The sequence below is a fragment of the Peromyscus maniculatus genome, chromosome 3 (assembly GCF_049852395.1).
Source record: "Peromyscus maniculatus bairdii isolate BWxNUB_F1_BW_parent chromosome 3, HU_Pman_BW_mat_3.1, whole genome shotgun sequence".
In the NCBI taxonomy this organism is placed as follows: Eukaryota; Metazoa; Chordata; class Mammalia; order Rodentia; family Cricetidae; genus Peromyscus; species Peromyscus maniculatus.
The window spans coordinates 38,170,921-38,188,862 of NC_134854.1; the positions used below are offsets into that span (position 1 = coordinate 38,170,921).

Here is a 17,942-nt window from a genome sequence, read left to right on the forward strand (position 1 = left end):
TATCCCAGGAGACCCTGTCCTCAAACAGTCCATCTTACGACAAAGCAGGCCGCTTAGAGCAGAGTCATGAAGTACAGACCCGCAGCAGTGCGCGCGTGTACACACACTTCTCAAGCCGGAAGGTATTAAACGGCCTCTAGTCAGCCGTGCACTTTCCAGTCTGCTGGGGGTTAACTTCCAACTGAAAGCAACTTTACTTATAAGCATTTGTGAAAAGAGTTCTTTAAAAAGTTATTTTGTAGTCAAAAATAGGAAAAAGGACTATTAAGTATTTACAAGAAGCATGGGTGAAATTAATGGCTAAGCAAGTGTTCTACAGTATTTGTATCACTGATACTTCAAATTATTTTTCTAGTTTATTTCCAATTATTTAGTCAGATAAATCTGACTTACACAAAGCACTAAGCTATACAGAATAGACAAAGCAATCTTCTAATGATATGAATACTATGAAAAACTCAGCTCACCGACACAATGATTAAATTATGGTAACAGTAAATATAAACTTATTTTAAAATGTTATTTATAAAACAACTAAATTTTGTTGTAGGTTCAAGCATGCTGTGAAATGAATCATAATGCATCGATAGAGCTAAACTGCATATAAGAGAGATGGAGAGTCAGACCGTATTACCTTTGTCAGCACCTGAATGTGGCCTTCCTGTCACATCCTGCCCAGCAATGGACATTGGCAACACTTTCCTGGTAGACACGCTTTCAGTACTACTGGCAGCGGAAACTGTGGCACTTGCTGTTGAAATGCTAGTCTTGTTCTTGGTCACAGCACCTTCACAGTCCCTTTCATCTGAGTCTGAGTCATCAGAGTGAAGAGGATTGGTAAAGCTGAGCGGTGTTCTCAACAGAGGGGAGCTGTCACGGTGATCCACAGGCTGACTGCTGTCCACTTCTGTTGGCGAGTTTGCTGCTGAACACACAGTTTTTACAGGCTGAGAATGGTTATCTGGTGATTTACCTTCAGATGAGTCAGATACAGGCGTGGCATTTTCAGGTCCATGAAATGACCATGTTACATGTCCTTTCTTATCAAGAGGCAAGCAGTCTGGCCGTGGTGGTGTGTGAGAGTTTTGGGATTCTTCTGAAGAATCAGGGGCTCTGTCTGAATGTGCCACACTGTAGTCCATACAAGAATTCTGGGAGACACTATCAACTTTGAGATCACCTGAATTTAACTCCTGTGGCCTGGAGGTTTTATCAACCACAGACGACGAAGCAGATTTAATTTTGATCGCATGTCCCCTATTCAAAAGTGTGTTCCCATCAAAACTTTTGGGGCCCTCTTGGAGAGGGACTTTCTTAATCTCAAAACTTAAATTTCGCTCTACTTTTTTATCTACGTTTTCAACAGCTGGTTCATTTTTCCCGGCGAGGTCTGATGATTTATTATAATTTCTGTTGAGGTCTGTTGAATGTTGCTCTGACGACACCATGTGCAACACTGGCTTTGGGTGGTATCTGTCGTTGTCCTGCCACACAGTAGTCACAGTGGGAAAGGCTGACGGGGGAGAAGGTGTCAAGATGGGTGGCACCGGGTGAGCTTCTGGTGGCTGTAGTATTTCTTCCTTGGCATCTCCTTCTACAAGGCAACTGGAAAACAACAGACTCAACTTTGAGAATGTTTAACATTTTAAAGTAAGTTGATTAATTATAATTTTGTAGCTAAAACTATTATATTACAACATGGCTATAAAGTTCTGTTTTGTAAGACTAAGGAAAGCCAGTATTTATCAAGGTAACACAGATGTATTCTTTTAAAGTTGTATGATATTAATGATATTAATTATGTCCATTCTATGACAGCCCAGGACTACATATTGGAAAAAAGAAAAAATCTTAGTTACTTCTAAGATATATCTCAATATTTTAAAATGTTGACATTACTGTTATTTGACCTTTTTGTTTTAAAGGCTATACTCCTACTTTGGAATTACCTCCTGTTCTACCTTTCCCTTGCAGTTTTGTTTAGCTCAATCTATGGCCATCAGTGTTATTCACACTTATGACACCATGATTTCTTTCATTCTGGAGCTTTCTTGTTTATCTCTTAGTCTTTTGAGTTGTAATGGCTTAGTTCTTAGCAAGTTCTCTAACTCTCCAGCAGATTCCTATGTGTCCTGGCAGGTCCAGCACACCAGGGAAGCATCAACACCACAGTCATCCCTCTTCAGACAGCATGGGCCCCCATCCTCAGGCTACCACAGAACCCGCATTTCAGACTCACTTGTTTTCCAGCTTATTTCGGTGTGCTACACTCTTTCTCAACTATATACTTTTTGTTTTAAAATTGGTTTTGTTTTTAAAATCATGTTGCCTTTTCAACCAGAGTCTCAGTGCACAGCCTAGTCTGGTTCTAATTGTACAGTTTCCTGCCTCTGCCCTCCAAATTCTGGAATTATAGGTATATGCCACCTCACTCAACAGATGTAACCTTTTAGAGGACTTGTATATTTGTATCTTTAAAAGTACTGATTTCTTACAAAGTTATAAAATTCTAAGTTGAAAATAACTGTTCTCTACTACAGCCTTATGGTTCTAATTAAGTATAGCTTAGTTGTAGTGAGTGTCCAGTAAGCAAGCAAATCTGGGTTCAATTCTTACCAGCAAACAATACACAACACCCCACCCTCAACACACACATCCATTGCTAGAGAGGTAATATATTAGCGGAAGAAATGATAAAACAGTGGAATCCTGGCACAGGTCAACTTCCAACACCCACATGGCAGCCCATAACTGTCTGTAACTCCAGTCCAAGGGGGGCTGATGCTCTTTTCTGGTCCCTATGGGCACCAGGCACACATGGGGTAGACAGGTGTAAATGAAGTTTAAACACCCATACACATTTAAAAAATAATTAAATAATTGTGTTTGTGTGTGTGCATGTATGTCCATGGAGGCCAGAAGTAGATACTGGTTCTACTGGAGCTGGAGTTACAGGTAGTTATGAGCAATGTGTCATGGGTGCTGGGAATTGAACTTGGGTCCTTAACTGCTGAGCCATCTATCCAGCCTCATAGTTACTTATTTTTTATACTAAAAACATGGTGTCTTCTAGACGTCTAATATCTCAGAACTGAGAAGGATGCTTTTACCCATGTTGTACCTTTTCTGATCTCTATTAATAACTTTAGAAGTTGTATCTGGGACCCACAGATGTCTTTAACAGTGAACGGAAACAACACAGAAAGCACAGAGTTGGAGAACCACTGTAGGAACAAGCACAGGACCCTAAGCATGCCAATCTGGAATCAATAATCAACACTCTGAAATTGTAAGTGATGAAATGAATTAATCTCATCTGTGATTTCCTTTATCCCTTCTGTTATATCTACTGTTATAAGTTTGACAATTATATTGTATTTTGTTTTGTTTCTTTCTTCCTTCTTTCCTTTTAAATAAATTTATTTATTTTACATCCTGGCCAGTTTCCCTTCCCTCCTCTCTTCTCAGTCCCTCTCCCCTACACCCTCCCTCACCGCCATCCACTCCTCCTCTGTCTGTTGACGAAAGGGCAGGTCTCCCATGCATAGCAACAAAACATGACATCTCAAGTCGCAGTAAGACTAAGCACTTCCCCATGTATTAAAGCTGGGCAAGGCGACCCAGTATGAGGAGTAGGACAAGAGTCAGACACAACCTCTGCTCTACTGTGAGGAGTCCCACAAGGGGCCAAGCTACACAACCGTAACAGTATGCAGAGGGCCTAGGTCAGTCCCGGGCAGGCTCTCGGGTTGTCAGTTCAGTATTTGTGAGCCCCTATGAGGCAAGGTTAGTTAATTCTGTGAGTTTTCTTCTGGTGTCATTGACCCCTCTGGCTCCTACAATCTTTTCTCCTCTTCTGCAGAATTCCCCGGACTTTGCATAACGTTTGCCCGTGAGTTTGCATCTGTTTCCACCAGTTGCTGGATGATGACACTTGGGCTAGGCACCAATCTGGTCACAGGAGATGGTCAGTTCAGACTATGTATGTGCTATTACTACAAATCTTAGCTGGGGTCATCCTTGTAGATTCCCAGGAGATTCCCTTGTGCCAGGTTTTTATTTGACCCTGAGACGCCCCCATTTTCAGTAGTCTCTTTCAGTACTCTTCCCCTCTGCTCCCTACCCTCCCATTTTATTTTCAATATCTTAATGTCTTAATTTTTTATATTTAGTTCATTTAACCATCCAAAGTTTAATAAGTATTTGGTCTGATAAAAAAACACCCAAGTGTGTATTTTTATTTTCAAGATGGTAAATGGTTTTACAGCACAGGAAAATATGACAATATAAGTTAAGTTCTGTTTAGCATATACATCCTTAGGAAAAATACTTTGTGTGTGTGTGCTTGAAGTGTATGTATATGTATCACATGTATGCAGGAGCCTGCAGAGTTCAGAAGCATTACTGGATGCCCTGGGACTGGAATTACAGTTCACTGTGAACTGCCATGTGGGTGCTGCTGGGAACTGAACCCAGGTCCTCTGCAAGAACAAGTGTTTTTCACCACTGGACCATTTCTCCAGCCCTACATTCATGTAAAAAACACATGTTCTGGGATCTGCATGTCTCTCTTTCCCTCCTTTTATCTGTGGGGTTAATGCATGTGCCACCATGCCAAACTCTGACTTAAGTGCTAGGGAGCAAACTCACTCTCATGCTTGCATGGCAAGCACTTTACCCACTGAGCCCCAGTGATTGTTTTTAACTAGGAGAAACAAAGTATTGGACTTTTCTAATTAAATGCAGTCTAGTGAAGACCAGGCTGTAGTTGAGGATGTGGGATGTGAATGTGCACATACCACAGTGACAGAAGACAGCTTTCAGGAGTTGACTCTCTCCTTCCACTAGGGATTGAACTCAGGTCACCAGAGTCCCCTAACACTGAGAGACTTACACCCTGAGTTGTCTGACAGCCCTGACCTTGAACTTCTGAGCTTTCCGCCTTTTCCTTCCAAGTGCTGCAGTACATGCCTGGTCTGGAACATGCTATTTATCACTGTTAAATGGGCTGGCCCTCTTATTATTTTCCTCCAATTTTTCTTTGATAATTTTGGCTTCTAATACATTCAGAAGCTCTTGTAACATACTGTCAAGTTTTAGAAAGCGATATTCTGGTGTTTTGACAATTGTGGCAAATTAAAAAAAAAAGTACCTTAGATATTATTTCAAAGCTAAGTGAAGCCAGATGGTGGTGGTGCACGCCTTTAATCCTAACATTCTCAGGGAGAGGCAGGTGTATCTGAGTTCAAAGCCAGCCTGGTCTACAAAGCAAGTTCCAGGACATCCAGAGCTACACAGAGAAACCTTGTTTTGAAAAAACAAAACAAAACAAAAGAACCCCCCCCCAAAGAAAAAGCTAAATGTCATAATTTTTCCAACCAATAAACTGTAACTTTTTTCATTAGTCAAAACAATAAACCTCTACTTAAAATTCTAGTTTCTGTGACTGTCTGCTGTTCTATAAATAAAACTCTTTAAGACAACTTACTTGAATTTAATGCAGCTGTCTTTTAAAAAGTTAAAAACTTGAGGCTGGTGAGATGACCTGGCGATTAAGAATACTGTTGCTTTCCCAGAGGACCAGGGTTTGATTCCCAGCACCCACGTGGTGGTTTACAACCACTCCTTACCCCAGTTATAGGAATTCTGGTGTACCCTTCTTAAATACCTACATAGAGATTTGCCTGAATACACATATACATACATGCAGGTAAAATACACACTAAATCAAATGAATAATTTCCCCCCTCCCCCCAGACAGGGTTTCTTTGTGTAGCTTTGGAGCCTGTCCTGGAACTCGCTGTGTAGACCAGGCGGGTCTTGAACTCACAAAGATCTGCCTGGGATTAAAGGCATGCACCACCGCCCAGCAAATGAATGAATCTTAAACAATAAGCCCACTTACTGTGTTTTGTCCCAGGCTACTGTTTGCAGCAATCCTCAACTCTGCCTCAGTTTCTTCAATGCTAGCCTTACATCCAGCATCATTCGATTGTAGACTTGCTGTTTTCTGAAGTCCTAACACATTCTATGCTGTTTGTGGGCTTCCCAAATGAAGACAGTCCTAAACTAAATGCTTCAACATGAACCAACCACAACTCCTTATTTGAATCCCACAAATGTTCTTAGTTTTAGACACAGGTGTGAAGTCTAGTGCATTTTCCCAGGCAGTACTCTGTTGGGAGCAGGTATTCATGCTATTTTTTGCATATACAATATTTTCTCAGGGGCTGGGTGTGTAGCTAGTGGTAGAATGCTTGCTTCCCACACAGGAAGCCCTGGGTTCCTTTCTCCTTTATGGCTCTACACCACTGTTTTCCAGTCACCCTTTCCCTTTCTGTTATAATCAGGATCTTAGAGATCTTCTGCTCAAACCTGCTATTCTCATCATATAATGAAACTTGAGTAAACCTTGGCCAAGACAGGTATTTGGACACCTTGTTCTTACTTATGAATTTCTTACTAGTTCTCCTACCCTAAAACCACTTTAAAGGAAGCTAAGGAAATATTTCCTATTCTAACACCAAAATATGTATCCTGAGACAATGTACTACTGACATTTTATATAATAAAATAGAACAAAAACTTTAGCATACCAGTAACAAACAATTGCAAATGTGCTACATCCTAATGAAATAACCAGTTATAAAACTAAGACATGTTCAGAATCTGTCCTTTTAGTTAGGTCTCTTAGAGACAATGTGCTAAGACACACAGACCTCCGAGTCCTCGGTGGCTTTGGAGGAGGAGAATCTTGTTTTTCACTATCGATGGAGCTGACCATATTTCCAGTGGTAATTTCATTCTGCCAAGGGGAAAAAAGGTTTCACTAAAGTTACAGGAAAAATAATTTTCCTTGATTGACACATGAAAGAAGTGAACCCACAAAGCTGTCCTATTACCTCCATATACAAGCGGAGGTATGTATCCCTAACCCCGCATGCAAACATACACCCCCCTTAATAATAATTTTTAAAAACTGAAGATTCAGTAAGATCATTTAAGCTAAAATGGCAATGAATCACAACAACAAAAGAGGGACTTACTAGTGGCCTTATAATTCTGCTTTTTAAAGACCATGAAATACATTGGGCATGGTGATATACGTCTACAACCCCAACACTCACTCAGACAGTCTGAGCTACATAGCAAGATTGTCCCACAACACAAAAAAGTATGGCGTATACACAAAAAAGTACAAAATGTTACACTACCATGCCAAAATAAAATTCAAGTACACCCAACTTATAATTATTGAGTTGTGGGTGAAAGTGAAGGGAGAATAATGCAGTTAAAAATTTAAAACATAGCTTGTACTTGAAAAATAATGAATACTGACTTTAAGATCTTTTCTATATTTTACTTATTGAGTTTGTAAAACTAAATCTCTATCAGAACAGAGTAAAAGTAAAGTAAGTTAAAACCCAGGTCAGATAAAAGTAACTTCTGTCATGAACATTCTCACACAGCTATAATACAGGATCACAAATACTAAATCTTGGTAAAAAGCAAGCTTGCCAAGGCTAGTAAGCAAAGAATACTTACACCATCAGTGATTTTTTGTGCTCCATGAATTTCATACAGTTGTAGCTGTTTTTCAAACAGTTGGGCAATAGCTCTATGAACAAGCTCATACTGCTCCTATTAGAAAGAGAAATGATAAACAGGAGACAATGAAAACAGGAGACAATGAAAACACCAGAGAAAACATTTTTGAAAACATAATTTATAAAGAAAAAAAAATCAACTATACCTTTGTTTGTACTGCAGAATGCCTTTGTGTTCTCATTTCTTGTATTAAATTAAATACATTAAATTCCTCTGGAATTTTCTAAAACAAAGAATTTAACATATGTAACTATAGACAATGTCAGAAAATAGTAAAAAAAAATCCAAAACCCACGTTTTCACACAGCCCTCATGAGCATGCTGGACAACTGCAAACATCTACTGTGAACTACCTTTCAGACACGGGTGGGACTGTGGACAGAGTCCATCCGACCCTCAGTAGTCACACTGCGGAGCGTGACTACAGCATACAGGGAGTAAGAGGCCATGGCAAACTATGATGGATGAGTAGAAACTAAATAGTTACGAAGGGGCTGAGAAGGAGGCTGAAGTCTGTAAAGTGCTCATGTAAGTGTGAGGACCCGAGTGCAGCTCCTCCGTTCCCACACCATGCCAGGGGTGCTGGTAGAGTTTGAAACCCTAGTGCTGGGGGAACAGCCGTCCTAGCTAAGTCAGTGAGTTTCAAGTTTACTAAGAAACATTACCCCAAAAATATGGTGGTAAATGAGCCAGGAAGACAGTTGATACCAACCTCTGACCACCACATGCAAGTGCACACACCTGTGCACACATGAACATACCATACATACATGCATGTAAACACACACACAAATTTGAGTAAAAAGTTATTCTGTGAAATGAAGGAGATATATACAACCATGGGAGACTGATTATTTGGAGAACTAAGAAACTGAACATGGATATGAAATACATTGGGCACGGTGATATATGTCTACATATAAGGTAAGGTCACTTGAAATCAGACTGTAAATATAACAAAGAATTTGACTTCACTCTCTAGGCCACTGTGTCCTTAGACATTCTGTAAGCTTCCTCTCCAGGTGATGACTGTAGAACCACCTGGATAACACCTGTGCATTTCAAACTGAAACGACAATCCTGAGATACACACTCTGCCAACTATTTCTCCATGAAAGATGACAACAATCTAAATGATCAAGCGGGGACCACAACTGAAAAATACAACTTTAACGATGTGTCAAACAAAGATTTTAAATTTTTCCCCAAATTTTGTTTGCTGGTATTTATGTAAGTATCTCTTCTTTTTCCAATTTAATTTTTGACTTTAAAAATACCTATTTATTTGTATTTTATGTGTGCTTTTGATTACATGTATGTACGTGCACCAAGTGCTTGCTGATGCCTGCAGAGGTCAGAAGGCACAGGATACCCTGGACCTGAAGTTATGTGCCACCATGTGGGTCCTGGAACTGAACTCTGGTCCTCTGTTAAGAGCAGCAAATGCTCTTTACTGCTAGGCCATGAATCTAGTCCCATAGTTTTTTATTTTTATGGTAAAAGTGAGAGCCAGAGGCAGGTGGACCTCTAGTTCTAGACAGTCAGAGCCACAGTGAGACCCTGTGCTTCAAAACAAAAATCTGAAAGAATCCTAGTGAAGTTTCTCATTAAAAATTTTCCTATTAGGGAAAGGTTAGTTTTGAGGAATAAAAAAAATTAAATTTAATCCTACAGATTCCTCAAGAATTATTTAAAACTTGTTCACATATTGCCCCCCTCCCCAGGTGGGACACAGGTACAAAGGCAGGGGAAAAAGAAGAGAGACAGGAGGTAAAAGGAAAACTGAACATTGTAATTGATGATGTTTTACTGCTGACTGATATATTCCTAGAAAACTTCAAGCTATGGAAGATTAAGTTTGCCTCTAACACAGAGAAAATTAACACAGTACAGACAGCAAAAGAAATACATACACACAGAGAGAAAGCTCTTACAGACCGCTATGTCTTCCACAACATCAAACACAATTTATGGAAATAAGAAGTAGTAGAGACAATGCCAACAGACACCCCAACAAGTAAAAACCCCACAGACAATGAAATACAGGCCAGAATTTTATTCTAGGCACTTTGGCCCCATAGTGAGCACCACAGGTGAAAATATTTAGTAAGTACAGTACAGTGACATCAGGTTAACATGGAATATAGGAACTATGGGGCAGGAGAAAGCCCAGCATGGCACTGACTTGGTCAGAATCTTTCTCTTTATCACGTAGAGCCATTTCCCTGATGCAAGTGGTATTCATTTAGTGGAAACAAATCCCTGCCCCGGCGTCCAGTCCAGAATCTCAGGCAGTACTCCTGAGATTATACTCACTATCTTTATCTACATGGTAAAACTAATCCTGGAAACATAATCTAGGAAAACATGCTGTAACTTTAACAGTTAATATTAATGTGAAGCTCAAAATATAATGTACTTGAATATAATGCTATATAAGAATCATTCTTACCCCAGCTTTTAGTAAGTTCCATGTGTAATCTATGGCACAAATAGCACCTGTTCTTCCACAGCCTGCACTAAAGATACAAAGTTTGAGAAAAAACAACTTGATTTTTAAAAATAAAAGGCATATTTACATTTAGAAGCAAAAATCATTTAAGATATCATTGATGAAATTCTACTTAGTGAACAAAATACAAATGAAAGTACAGGAACAGCATTATCCTTAACATTAAAATTTGAACATTTAAAATTTTAATTCAAGGATTTCTAACAGTAAGTGACTCACAGGAAAGCTGTAAGCCTTTAACTCTGTACCAGTAACAGCCCATAGAGATAGTTTTTCTCAAAAGTTGTGAGCATAGTAAAATGCTCAAGATGGTGTTATGTTTAATTTTAACAGGCATGGCAAGGAGAATGCTACAAGACCTGAGAGTCAGCTTTAGAGCCCGCCAGTGATGTCTGCAGCCCCATCCTAGAAACAAAGACAACTGACTACCCCATCTCCTGGAGGAGGAGTAAGAGAGGGATTTTTCAAAATGATGTGCTGATTAAGAGGGAAGCATTCTTGTAAATATATTCTAGAATTGCGTGTGCTGAAACCTGCCTGTGCTGATGGAGCACGTAAGCAGCTGAGGCAGGGGAGTGTTTGAGTCCCCAGACAGTTTGAGAGGTTTTAAGATCCTGTCTACAAACACACACTACATTTCAAACAGATGCATTTTCGCTCCATTTGTAGATGTACTTAAGTTACTGAAGTTAACACTTTTGTTGCTTAAAAGCATTAAATAACCAAATTTTTTTTTGGGGGGGGGGGTTTCGAGACAGGGTTTCTCTGTGTAGCTTTGCGCCTTTCCTGGGACTCACTTGGTAGCCCAGGCTGGCCTCGAACTCACAGAGATCCACCTGCCTCTGCCTCCCGAGTGCTGGGATTAAAGGCGTGCACCACCACTGCCCGGCAAATAACCAATTTTTAAAACTAGAAAAATCCAACTGAAGTAGACTCAAGAACTATGGTTACTGACCAGATAACAGGACAGAAAAGGAAATAATTTTAAATAACATGTAAAAAAAAAAAAAATCAAGTCAAAACAATTTATCTTTCAATTCCAGAACAAAACGCTTTTCTATTTTAACCAGTTGACTATAACATACCACTGAACTAATTATGGGAAAATTGCTTTAATTCACAAATGTGTTAGATGATTCCCAAATTTCTACCAGCAAGCCACTTCTGGAGTAAGAGGCAGAAAGTAGTCTTCTTCACTAATCATAAGACACCAGTTAGGTTAAAAAAAAAAACTTCAAAATTAAAATAAAATCTTTTTAAAAAGAAATTAACCAATAAATCTCTTATGTCTGAAAATCATGAGTCAAGTAGCTTTTATACTATTTGGAAATACAGATTTATCTAAGGGAATTCTACATTAGGTTTGAAATATCCTACATGTTACTAACAATAAAATCTATAGTGCAAAGCTACTGCAAACATTCTTCACGATCACTCCAACATTTATTCTTTTTAAAACTGTATTCTCCCTAACATTTTTATAGACATTATACATGTAGACCTTAATTTGGATGAGAAATGTCCTCCATAGATTCATATTTGAACACTTGGTCCCCAGTTGGTGGAACTTTGTATGTGGGGGTGTATTGTAACCTTTAAGAAAGAGAGCCTTGCTGGAGAAAGTATATTATTAGAGGTGGGCTTTGAGTTATAGTCTTGCCTTACTTCCTGATACTGCTGCCATGTCTTTCCTAACATGTACTTTATCCCTCTGAAACTTAGGCAAAACAAACTATGTCTTCCTTAAACTGTTCTGGGGCACAGTGTTTTCTGACAGCAGCAGCAGCAGCAGCAGCAGCAGCAGCAGCAGCAGCAGCAGCAGCAGCAGCAGCAGCAAGTAACAACACAGTGGTGTGATTGTCCTTGTTTAACGGGCGCTGCTTACATGGCTTAGTGTCCTCCTTGGCTGTCCCTAGCTTTTGTTTGTTTATTGGGGGTTTTCTGTTGTTGCTCTTCCTCTTCCTCCCTCCCCCGCTCTCATTCTGAGACACAGTCTCACTCTACAGCTCCTGGCCTCTACCTCATACAGTCTCTCAAGCAGTGAGAGTCTAAGCATGAGCCATCAAGTTCTCGAACACTTTTAAATTAAAACCAAGACGGGTATGGTGGCTCATCCTTGCTTGCCATTCCAGCACTGGGGAGGAAGAAGTGAAAGTTCAAGGCTCACCTGGGCTCCTGAGACCCTGTCTTAAAAAAATACTGGTCATCCAAATGAGCCACGCATTTAAAAACCTTTCCAAAAAGGGTTGCAGCAAAGAGTTCTATCATAAATGTCACCTGGGGTGCACTGGAGTAGAAAGGTTGTCAGGTGAGACAGGGGACATTGGAGTCACAGTATTTAAGGATGTAAAAATCACAGAAATGCTTAGGCACACAGTCTTAATTTCCCAGGCATGGAAAATTAAGGCTATCTTCTTCTGGCCAACTGGAATGTTCCTTCACTTTTCATTTTAAAAATTTCAAGGCTTATGAGTAGAAAAATAACCAGAAAATAAAATAGCTCGATGTGTTCAATTAAAAACAGATAGTTATCTTACTTAACACAATTAACCTCTAACCCACACTTGGAACACAAAATTCACTTGGAACACACTTGGAACTCCTTCAAAGATAAACAATGTCATATCCATTGCCCTAGAACTTGAAGGCTGGGGTTTACATGTCAAAATGATTGATTTTGCAAAAAGTAATTGGAATTTAAACATTACCTGAAAAGAGTGAAAACATTTCTATAAAGCAGTTGAAAAAAAAAATATATATATATATATATACCTAAACTTAAGACTACTAAGGGGGCAAGTCATTATTTAGTTTTAGGTAATGCTATACAGCACAATTTAATAAAGTTGTCCAGTAAACATGTACCAATTTCTTAAAAGGGGGAGGGGGAGAATGCTAGTTTCATGCTCTGCTAACGATTTCAGGCAGTTTAAAACTATAATTTCATGGTATGACAGGCAGTGGGGCAGACATGGAGGCTTGCTCCTCAGGAAGAAAAACACTGAAAGTTTTGTCACTTGGAAAACACCTTATAACCTACATTGTATGAGCTCTGAAATGGGGGTATATCTTACAAATGACATCTTTACTGTGTAACTGGCAATGGATTTGTCTTTTAAATTCTCATGTTTAGTAAGTGTAAGATAATTAACTTTTCCTTGTTTTTAAAGACAGTCTTACTAGGTAGCCCTGATTGGCCTTGGACTCTTGAGATTCTCTTGTTTCAGTTTCCTTGGTTTTGAGATTATAGCCATGTTCACCACACCCAGCACTTGTTTGGACATCAATGGTATCTTAAGCCAGTAAGACCATTTCTCTGCATATCTATATACACTTTTTAAAAGACTGAGGCTTTATTACTCATGAAAATTTGCCTGACATTGATCATATCGGGGAATATGACGATGTTTTACTGTAACATTTAGACAGTCTATTAACTAGATTAGATTGTATCAATTCACAGGGCCTCAAACATACTATAACGGGGCTAGGAAAGCTCAAGATATAATACATCAAATTAATGTAGAAGTAAAACTTTATTTCACAACAAACTTAAGCGCTCTACTTCTCTACATTTAGAAAATCCTTTTGTACCTGCAATGAATACAAATAGGCACATCTTCATGTTCTTGGTATTTCCTCATCAAGCTTATCATGTCCAGGATAGAGTCAAACGATGAAGGAACATCATGGTCTGGCCAGTTCACATAATGAAACTGATAGAGTCGACGAGACTCCTTCATAAAAGATGAATTCAGTAATTAGAAAAATGTATTTACAAACTTCTAAGATATGTATTTCATTTAATATCATTTCTAAGATATCTTTAAAAAAATCAAATAAACAATAGCCTCCATTTACTGCCTACTTACCATATACCCAGTACTGAGGATGTTTCCTATGTAACAACTTAGCTTCCACAAGGAAGGTGGTGCTCATGTCATCTCTATTTTATAGGTAAGGACATTCAGACACAGTAACCTGCCTAATGTTTTATAGGATATTAACAAATGCAGGCTCCAACCTAGGTGGTATTAACATATGTAACATGCTCTTTATCTATTATATTTTATAACATACTCTTTAATCCACACTATGAAATTGATAATATATAATTTTTAGAATTCATTCGAGTTAGAGGATCAAAAGAATATCCTGAAAAAGAATGTCCAGCTCCAAATTCACTTTCTCACTATAGATTGTTGGTTCTCTATTTGTGGTCTAGCAAACTATCTTGTCTCCTCTCAAGCCTTTGGGGGCAACTGGGATAGAAACAGGGGAGGTTTGTTTTCAGAATAATGCTAAGATTTTACTTTCCTTTTCTTTCCACCAGATAATGTATGTATTCCATGTCTTTAATTTTTTCCAAATTTTAATTTTACAGTAAGTAATGAAAGCAATACCCACATAAATCAATGATCCAAAGAAGCCTCAGTAACTCTTTCCTTTATGTGTGTGTACCTTGTGCCCACTGGAGGTCAAAGGAGGGCTTTGGATCTCCCGAAAGTCGAGTTACAGAGTTGTGAGCCACCACACTGGGCTGGAAAGTAACCTGGGTCCTCGCAAGAGCAGCAAGGGCTCCGAGCCTCTGAGCCGTCTCTCCAGCCCCACAATGACCTCTAAGACTGCTTAGTCTAGATGTCAACAGAGAGGACCGAGCTTGGGATTCAGTTCCCATGTTCAAGTTCTGTATCTGTCTTTACTAAGGAGGCCAGTTATCTCACTTCTCAAATCTCCTTTACCTCTGTCTATATGCAATACACACTTTCACAGTGAGAACAACTGGTTTATCTGATACACGTGTAGAAGGTGCTAACTTAAAGATAAAATGTGCAACTTAAATATAGTAAGTGACTCAACTAAAATGATATGACTAGTAATGTCAGGGAGAAGAACAAGTATGGGTGGTAGCTTGTCAAAAGAAAGCAGGTAGGCTCACAAAGGAATTGGGAAGAATGATGTATCTCATGACCAAGTTAGACTAACAAAAACAGATGAGAAAAAGGTTGAGAAGCATTTTTCCAGTGTCCTTTTAGACATGTCTGGTTTATTCCCTGAGAAATTATCATTTTGTTTGGCTCTGAATCATTTAAATCAATACATTAAGGTAAATATAATTTAAATCTAAATAACAATTTACTTTTTTTATTTCTTACATTGCTGGGGATTGAATCCTTGCGCCTGTTAGACTAAGGTCTCTAGCACTGAACTATATCCCAGCCTCTAAATGGAAATTTAGTTTTGTCTCTAAAAAATTGTGAACACAACTGAGTAATAAGTAATGCTATCATCTGTCTATTGTTAATAGAAGAAAACTATGTGCAACAAAGAAAGCACAATTATCCTACACAGAGATAATTTAATTTGTCCTAAGTAAATTAAAATTTATATTATTTTATTATGCAATTTGATAAGCATAAGGCTCAGATACTAAGTAAAGTGCATAATAGCAAGACTGAGACTCAGAGCAAGAATGGGAGGGAAGGAAGAGGGAGAGATGGGGAGGGATGAGGATAAGTGGGAACAGGCACTCTTTTTCTACAATGGGAATTGCTTACATTTTGAAACTCAAGTAAAAGTGTTCGAATGAAGTAGTCTGTTCTTGCTTGCTCATTTTCCTAAAAGGAGAAAAATTTGTCCATCAGTAAAAACACTAAAATGAAAAAGCATACATAGCAAGACAAAATAATTAAAAGTACACAATCTAAAATTAACATTTAGAGTGTTGGACATATCTAATAATTATTTTAAAAATCGAAAAGTCATCCACCTAAGCTTTTCAATGGTGCTAGGATCTGAGCCCAAGGCCTTGTGCATGCTAGGATAAACATATGCTGGGCTATAGCCTCTGCTTCCTAATGTTCTGTCTAACTCTTAGAGGCTTTATAAAGGGTCTATTAACTGATTATTTAATCATGACTAACAGAATATAGCAAAGTAGGATCTCTCCAGAACAATGCTTTCAAAACAATCCAAAAAGAATGTCATGCCTTAATGTCTGCCACTGCACCCGATTTTCAGCCATGCCTTCTCAACTGTCAATTTAAATACACAGCCAAGAGGGAAAGAAGGAAGAAAACTCGAAGTCATTGTTCTTATAATGGTTATAGGGACCATGAACAACTGTAAGTCTGATGCCATTCTTCAGCTAGAGCATTAAAAGGAACTCTGTTTTTGTCTGTTGCTGAGTTCTTTTTGCCTTGTTAATTGTAACTACAGACAGCTTAGGTCAATCATTAACAAGAATACTATATGCTAATTAATGATATAGACATCCAATACTATTCTAGAATGGGTACTTATTTTTTATTTACTGTTTTAATTTATCCTGGAAGTTGCTCAGCAGACCATGCTGGCCTTAGCGTCAGTCTGCTGTCATGACTGTGACACCTCCCACCCCCACCCACCCACAGGCATGTGCTATCATGCCCAACCTTTTTTTCAAATATTGTTAAGAGGAAAGTGTATTTTACTTTTCAGAAGGAGTCAAGAAGCCAGCATGGCAGCTCATGCCTGTCACCCCAGCACTTGAAGACTAGGGAGACTGCCCCTAGAGAGCAGAGATCTCGTGGGAAGACTGCTTCAAGTCTGAGGCAGACTTGGCTACATATGCAACAAAAGGATTTGTAAAAAGCCTGGTGGGTGAGAGCTGACACCTACGTTTTAGGTTTCATGTCAAATTACCTGCTATAAGGAATAATCTTCACTTTTAGGATAGCAATCCTCAAGTTTAACTTTATACACAATTTTAAAATGTGGGGAAGGACAATAGGAAAGGTTAATATGCCATACTATACCCCAGTTAACAATGTTGTTTCCCATTTATTTCATTAGAATTGAGTATACCAATTTTCAGAGATAATTTGATCAAGGTTACATAATTACTATCAAGAGATATAAAAAGATTAACAGAATCAACAAAAACAAGGAAAACCTAACAGTTGCAAAAGTCATTTCCAAAGCTCCTAAATTTAAAAGCAGAATAAACATTAATACTGCTTACTATAGTAAGTAAAGGTTTACACAGAATTGATTCCTAGGCTTACAACAGCCTGAGTTCATACCATATATCAAATTAATTGTTCATCAGTCTACAATGCAAATTTTCTGATTAAATCATGTATATAAAAATAGGTACTGTGGAGGCTTCTTCCCTACTGTCTAGCTTTTATAATGCAGGAAGGTGATCTTCATTCAGATTGGTAGTCTCACCAGCTATAAACTGTGAGCTACAATAACAACTGACCTGGCAATATCCTGGTGATGTCATTATGACATGAATGTTATAGGACCCCTTTCACTGAACCTAACTAAAGCTTGCTCCACAGGATAGAACTCATGCCTGACACTGGGAACTAGAACCATGGCAGGATAGGTCCTATTCCCTAAGGGAGAGCCCACTTCTATGATTTTGCTAATGGATAAACTGCTTTCCAAATACTGATCTTTATAAAACTGATCAGTGCCATTCTCAACCCTCAAGAAGCTTCTTTTTGCAGTAGATGGAGGTTAATATAGAAACTCTCCTGTTGTTGCTTTTTGCTTTTTTTGAGACAGGGTTTCTCTACATAGCCCTGGCTGTCCTGGAACTCGCTTTACAGACCAGGCTGGCCAGTTACTCAGAGATCCACTTGCCTCTGCCTCCTGAGTACTGGGATTAGAGGTGTGGGCCACCATCCCAGCTAATACAGAAACTCTTAACTGATTAAAGAGAGGAGATTAAATGACTACAGAGTACTCATCCACAAATGGGACATCTATATCACAGCCTCTCCCCACAAGGCTCAGGAACCACTGTAGACAAGGAAACACAAGAAGACTC

The 17,942-nt window shown here is 38.8% G+C and overlaps 1 protein-coding gene across 3 annotated transcripts in view; it reads right to left on the reverse strand.

The window, feature by feature from the left end:
* Window positions 1-17,942, reverse strand: part of Ptpn12 (protein tyrosine phosphatase non-receptor type 12) — a 73,843-nt gene that overhangs the window by 18,023 nt on the left and 37,878 nt on the right. For all 3 annotated transcript variants that reach the window (XM_076566338.1, XM_016009315.3, XM_076566337.1), the window contains 7 exons: window positions 15,679-15,738; window positions 13,715-13,857; window positions 10,061-10,127; window positions 7,754-7,831; window positions 7,546-7,641; window positions 6,720-6,805; window positions 635-1,605 (listed from right to left, as the gene is read on the reverse strand). In XM_076566338.1, the coding sequence (XP_076422453.1) occupies window positions 635-1,605; window positions 6,720-6,805; window positions 7,546-7,641; window positions 7,754-7,831; window positions 10,061-10,127; window positions 13,715-13,857; window positions 15,679-15,738 (1,501 nt within the window). The remainder of the gene's footprint in view (window positions 1-634; window positions 1,606-6,719; window positions 6,806-7,545; window positions 7,642-7,753; window positions 7,832-10,060; window positions 10,128-13,714; window positions 13,858-15,678; window positions 15,739-17,942) is intronic.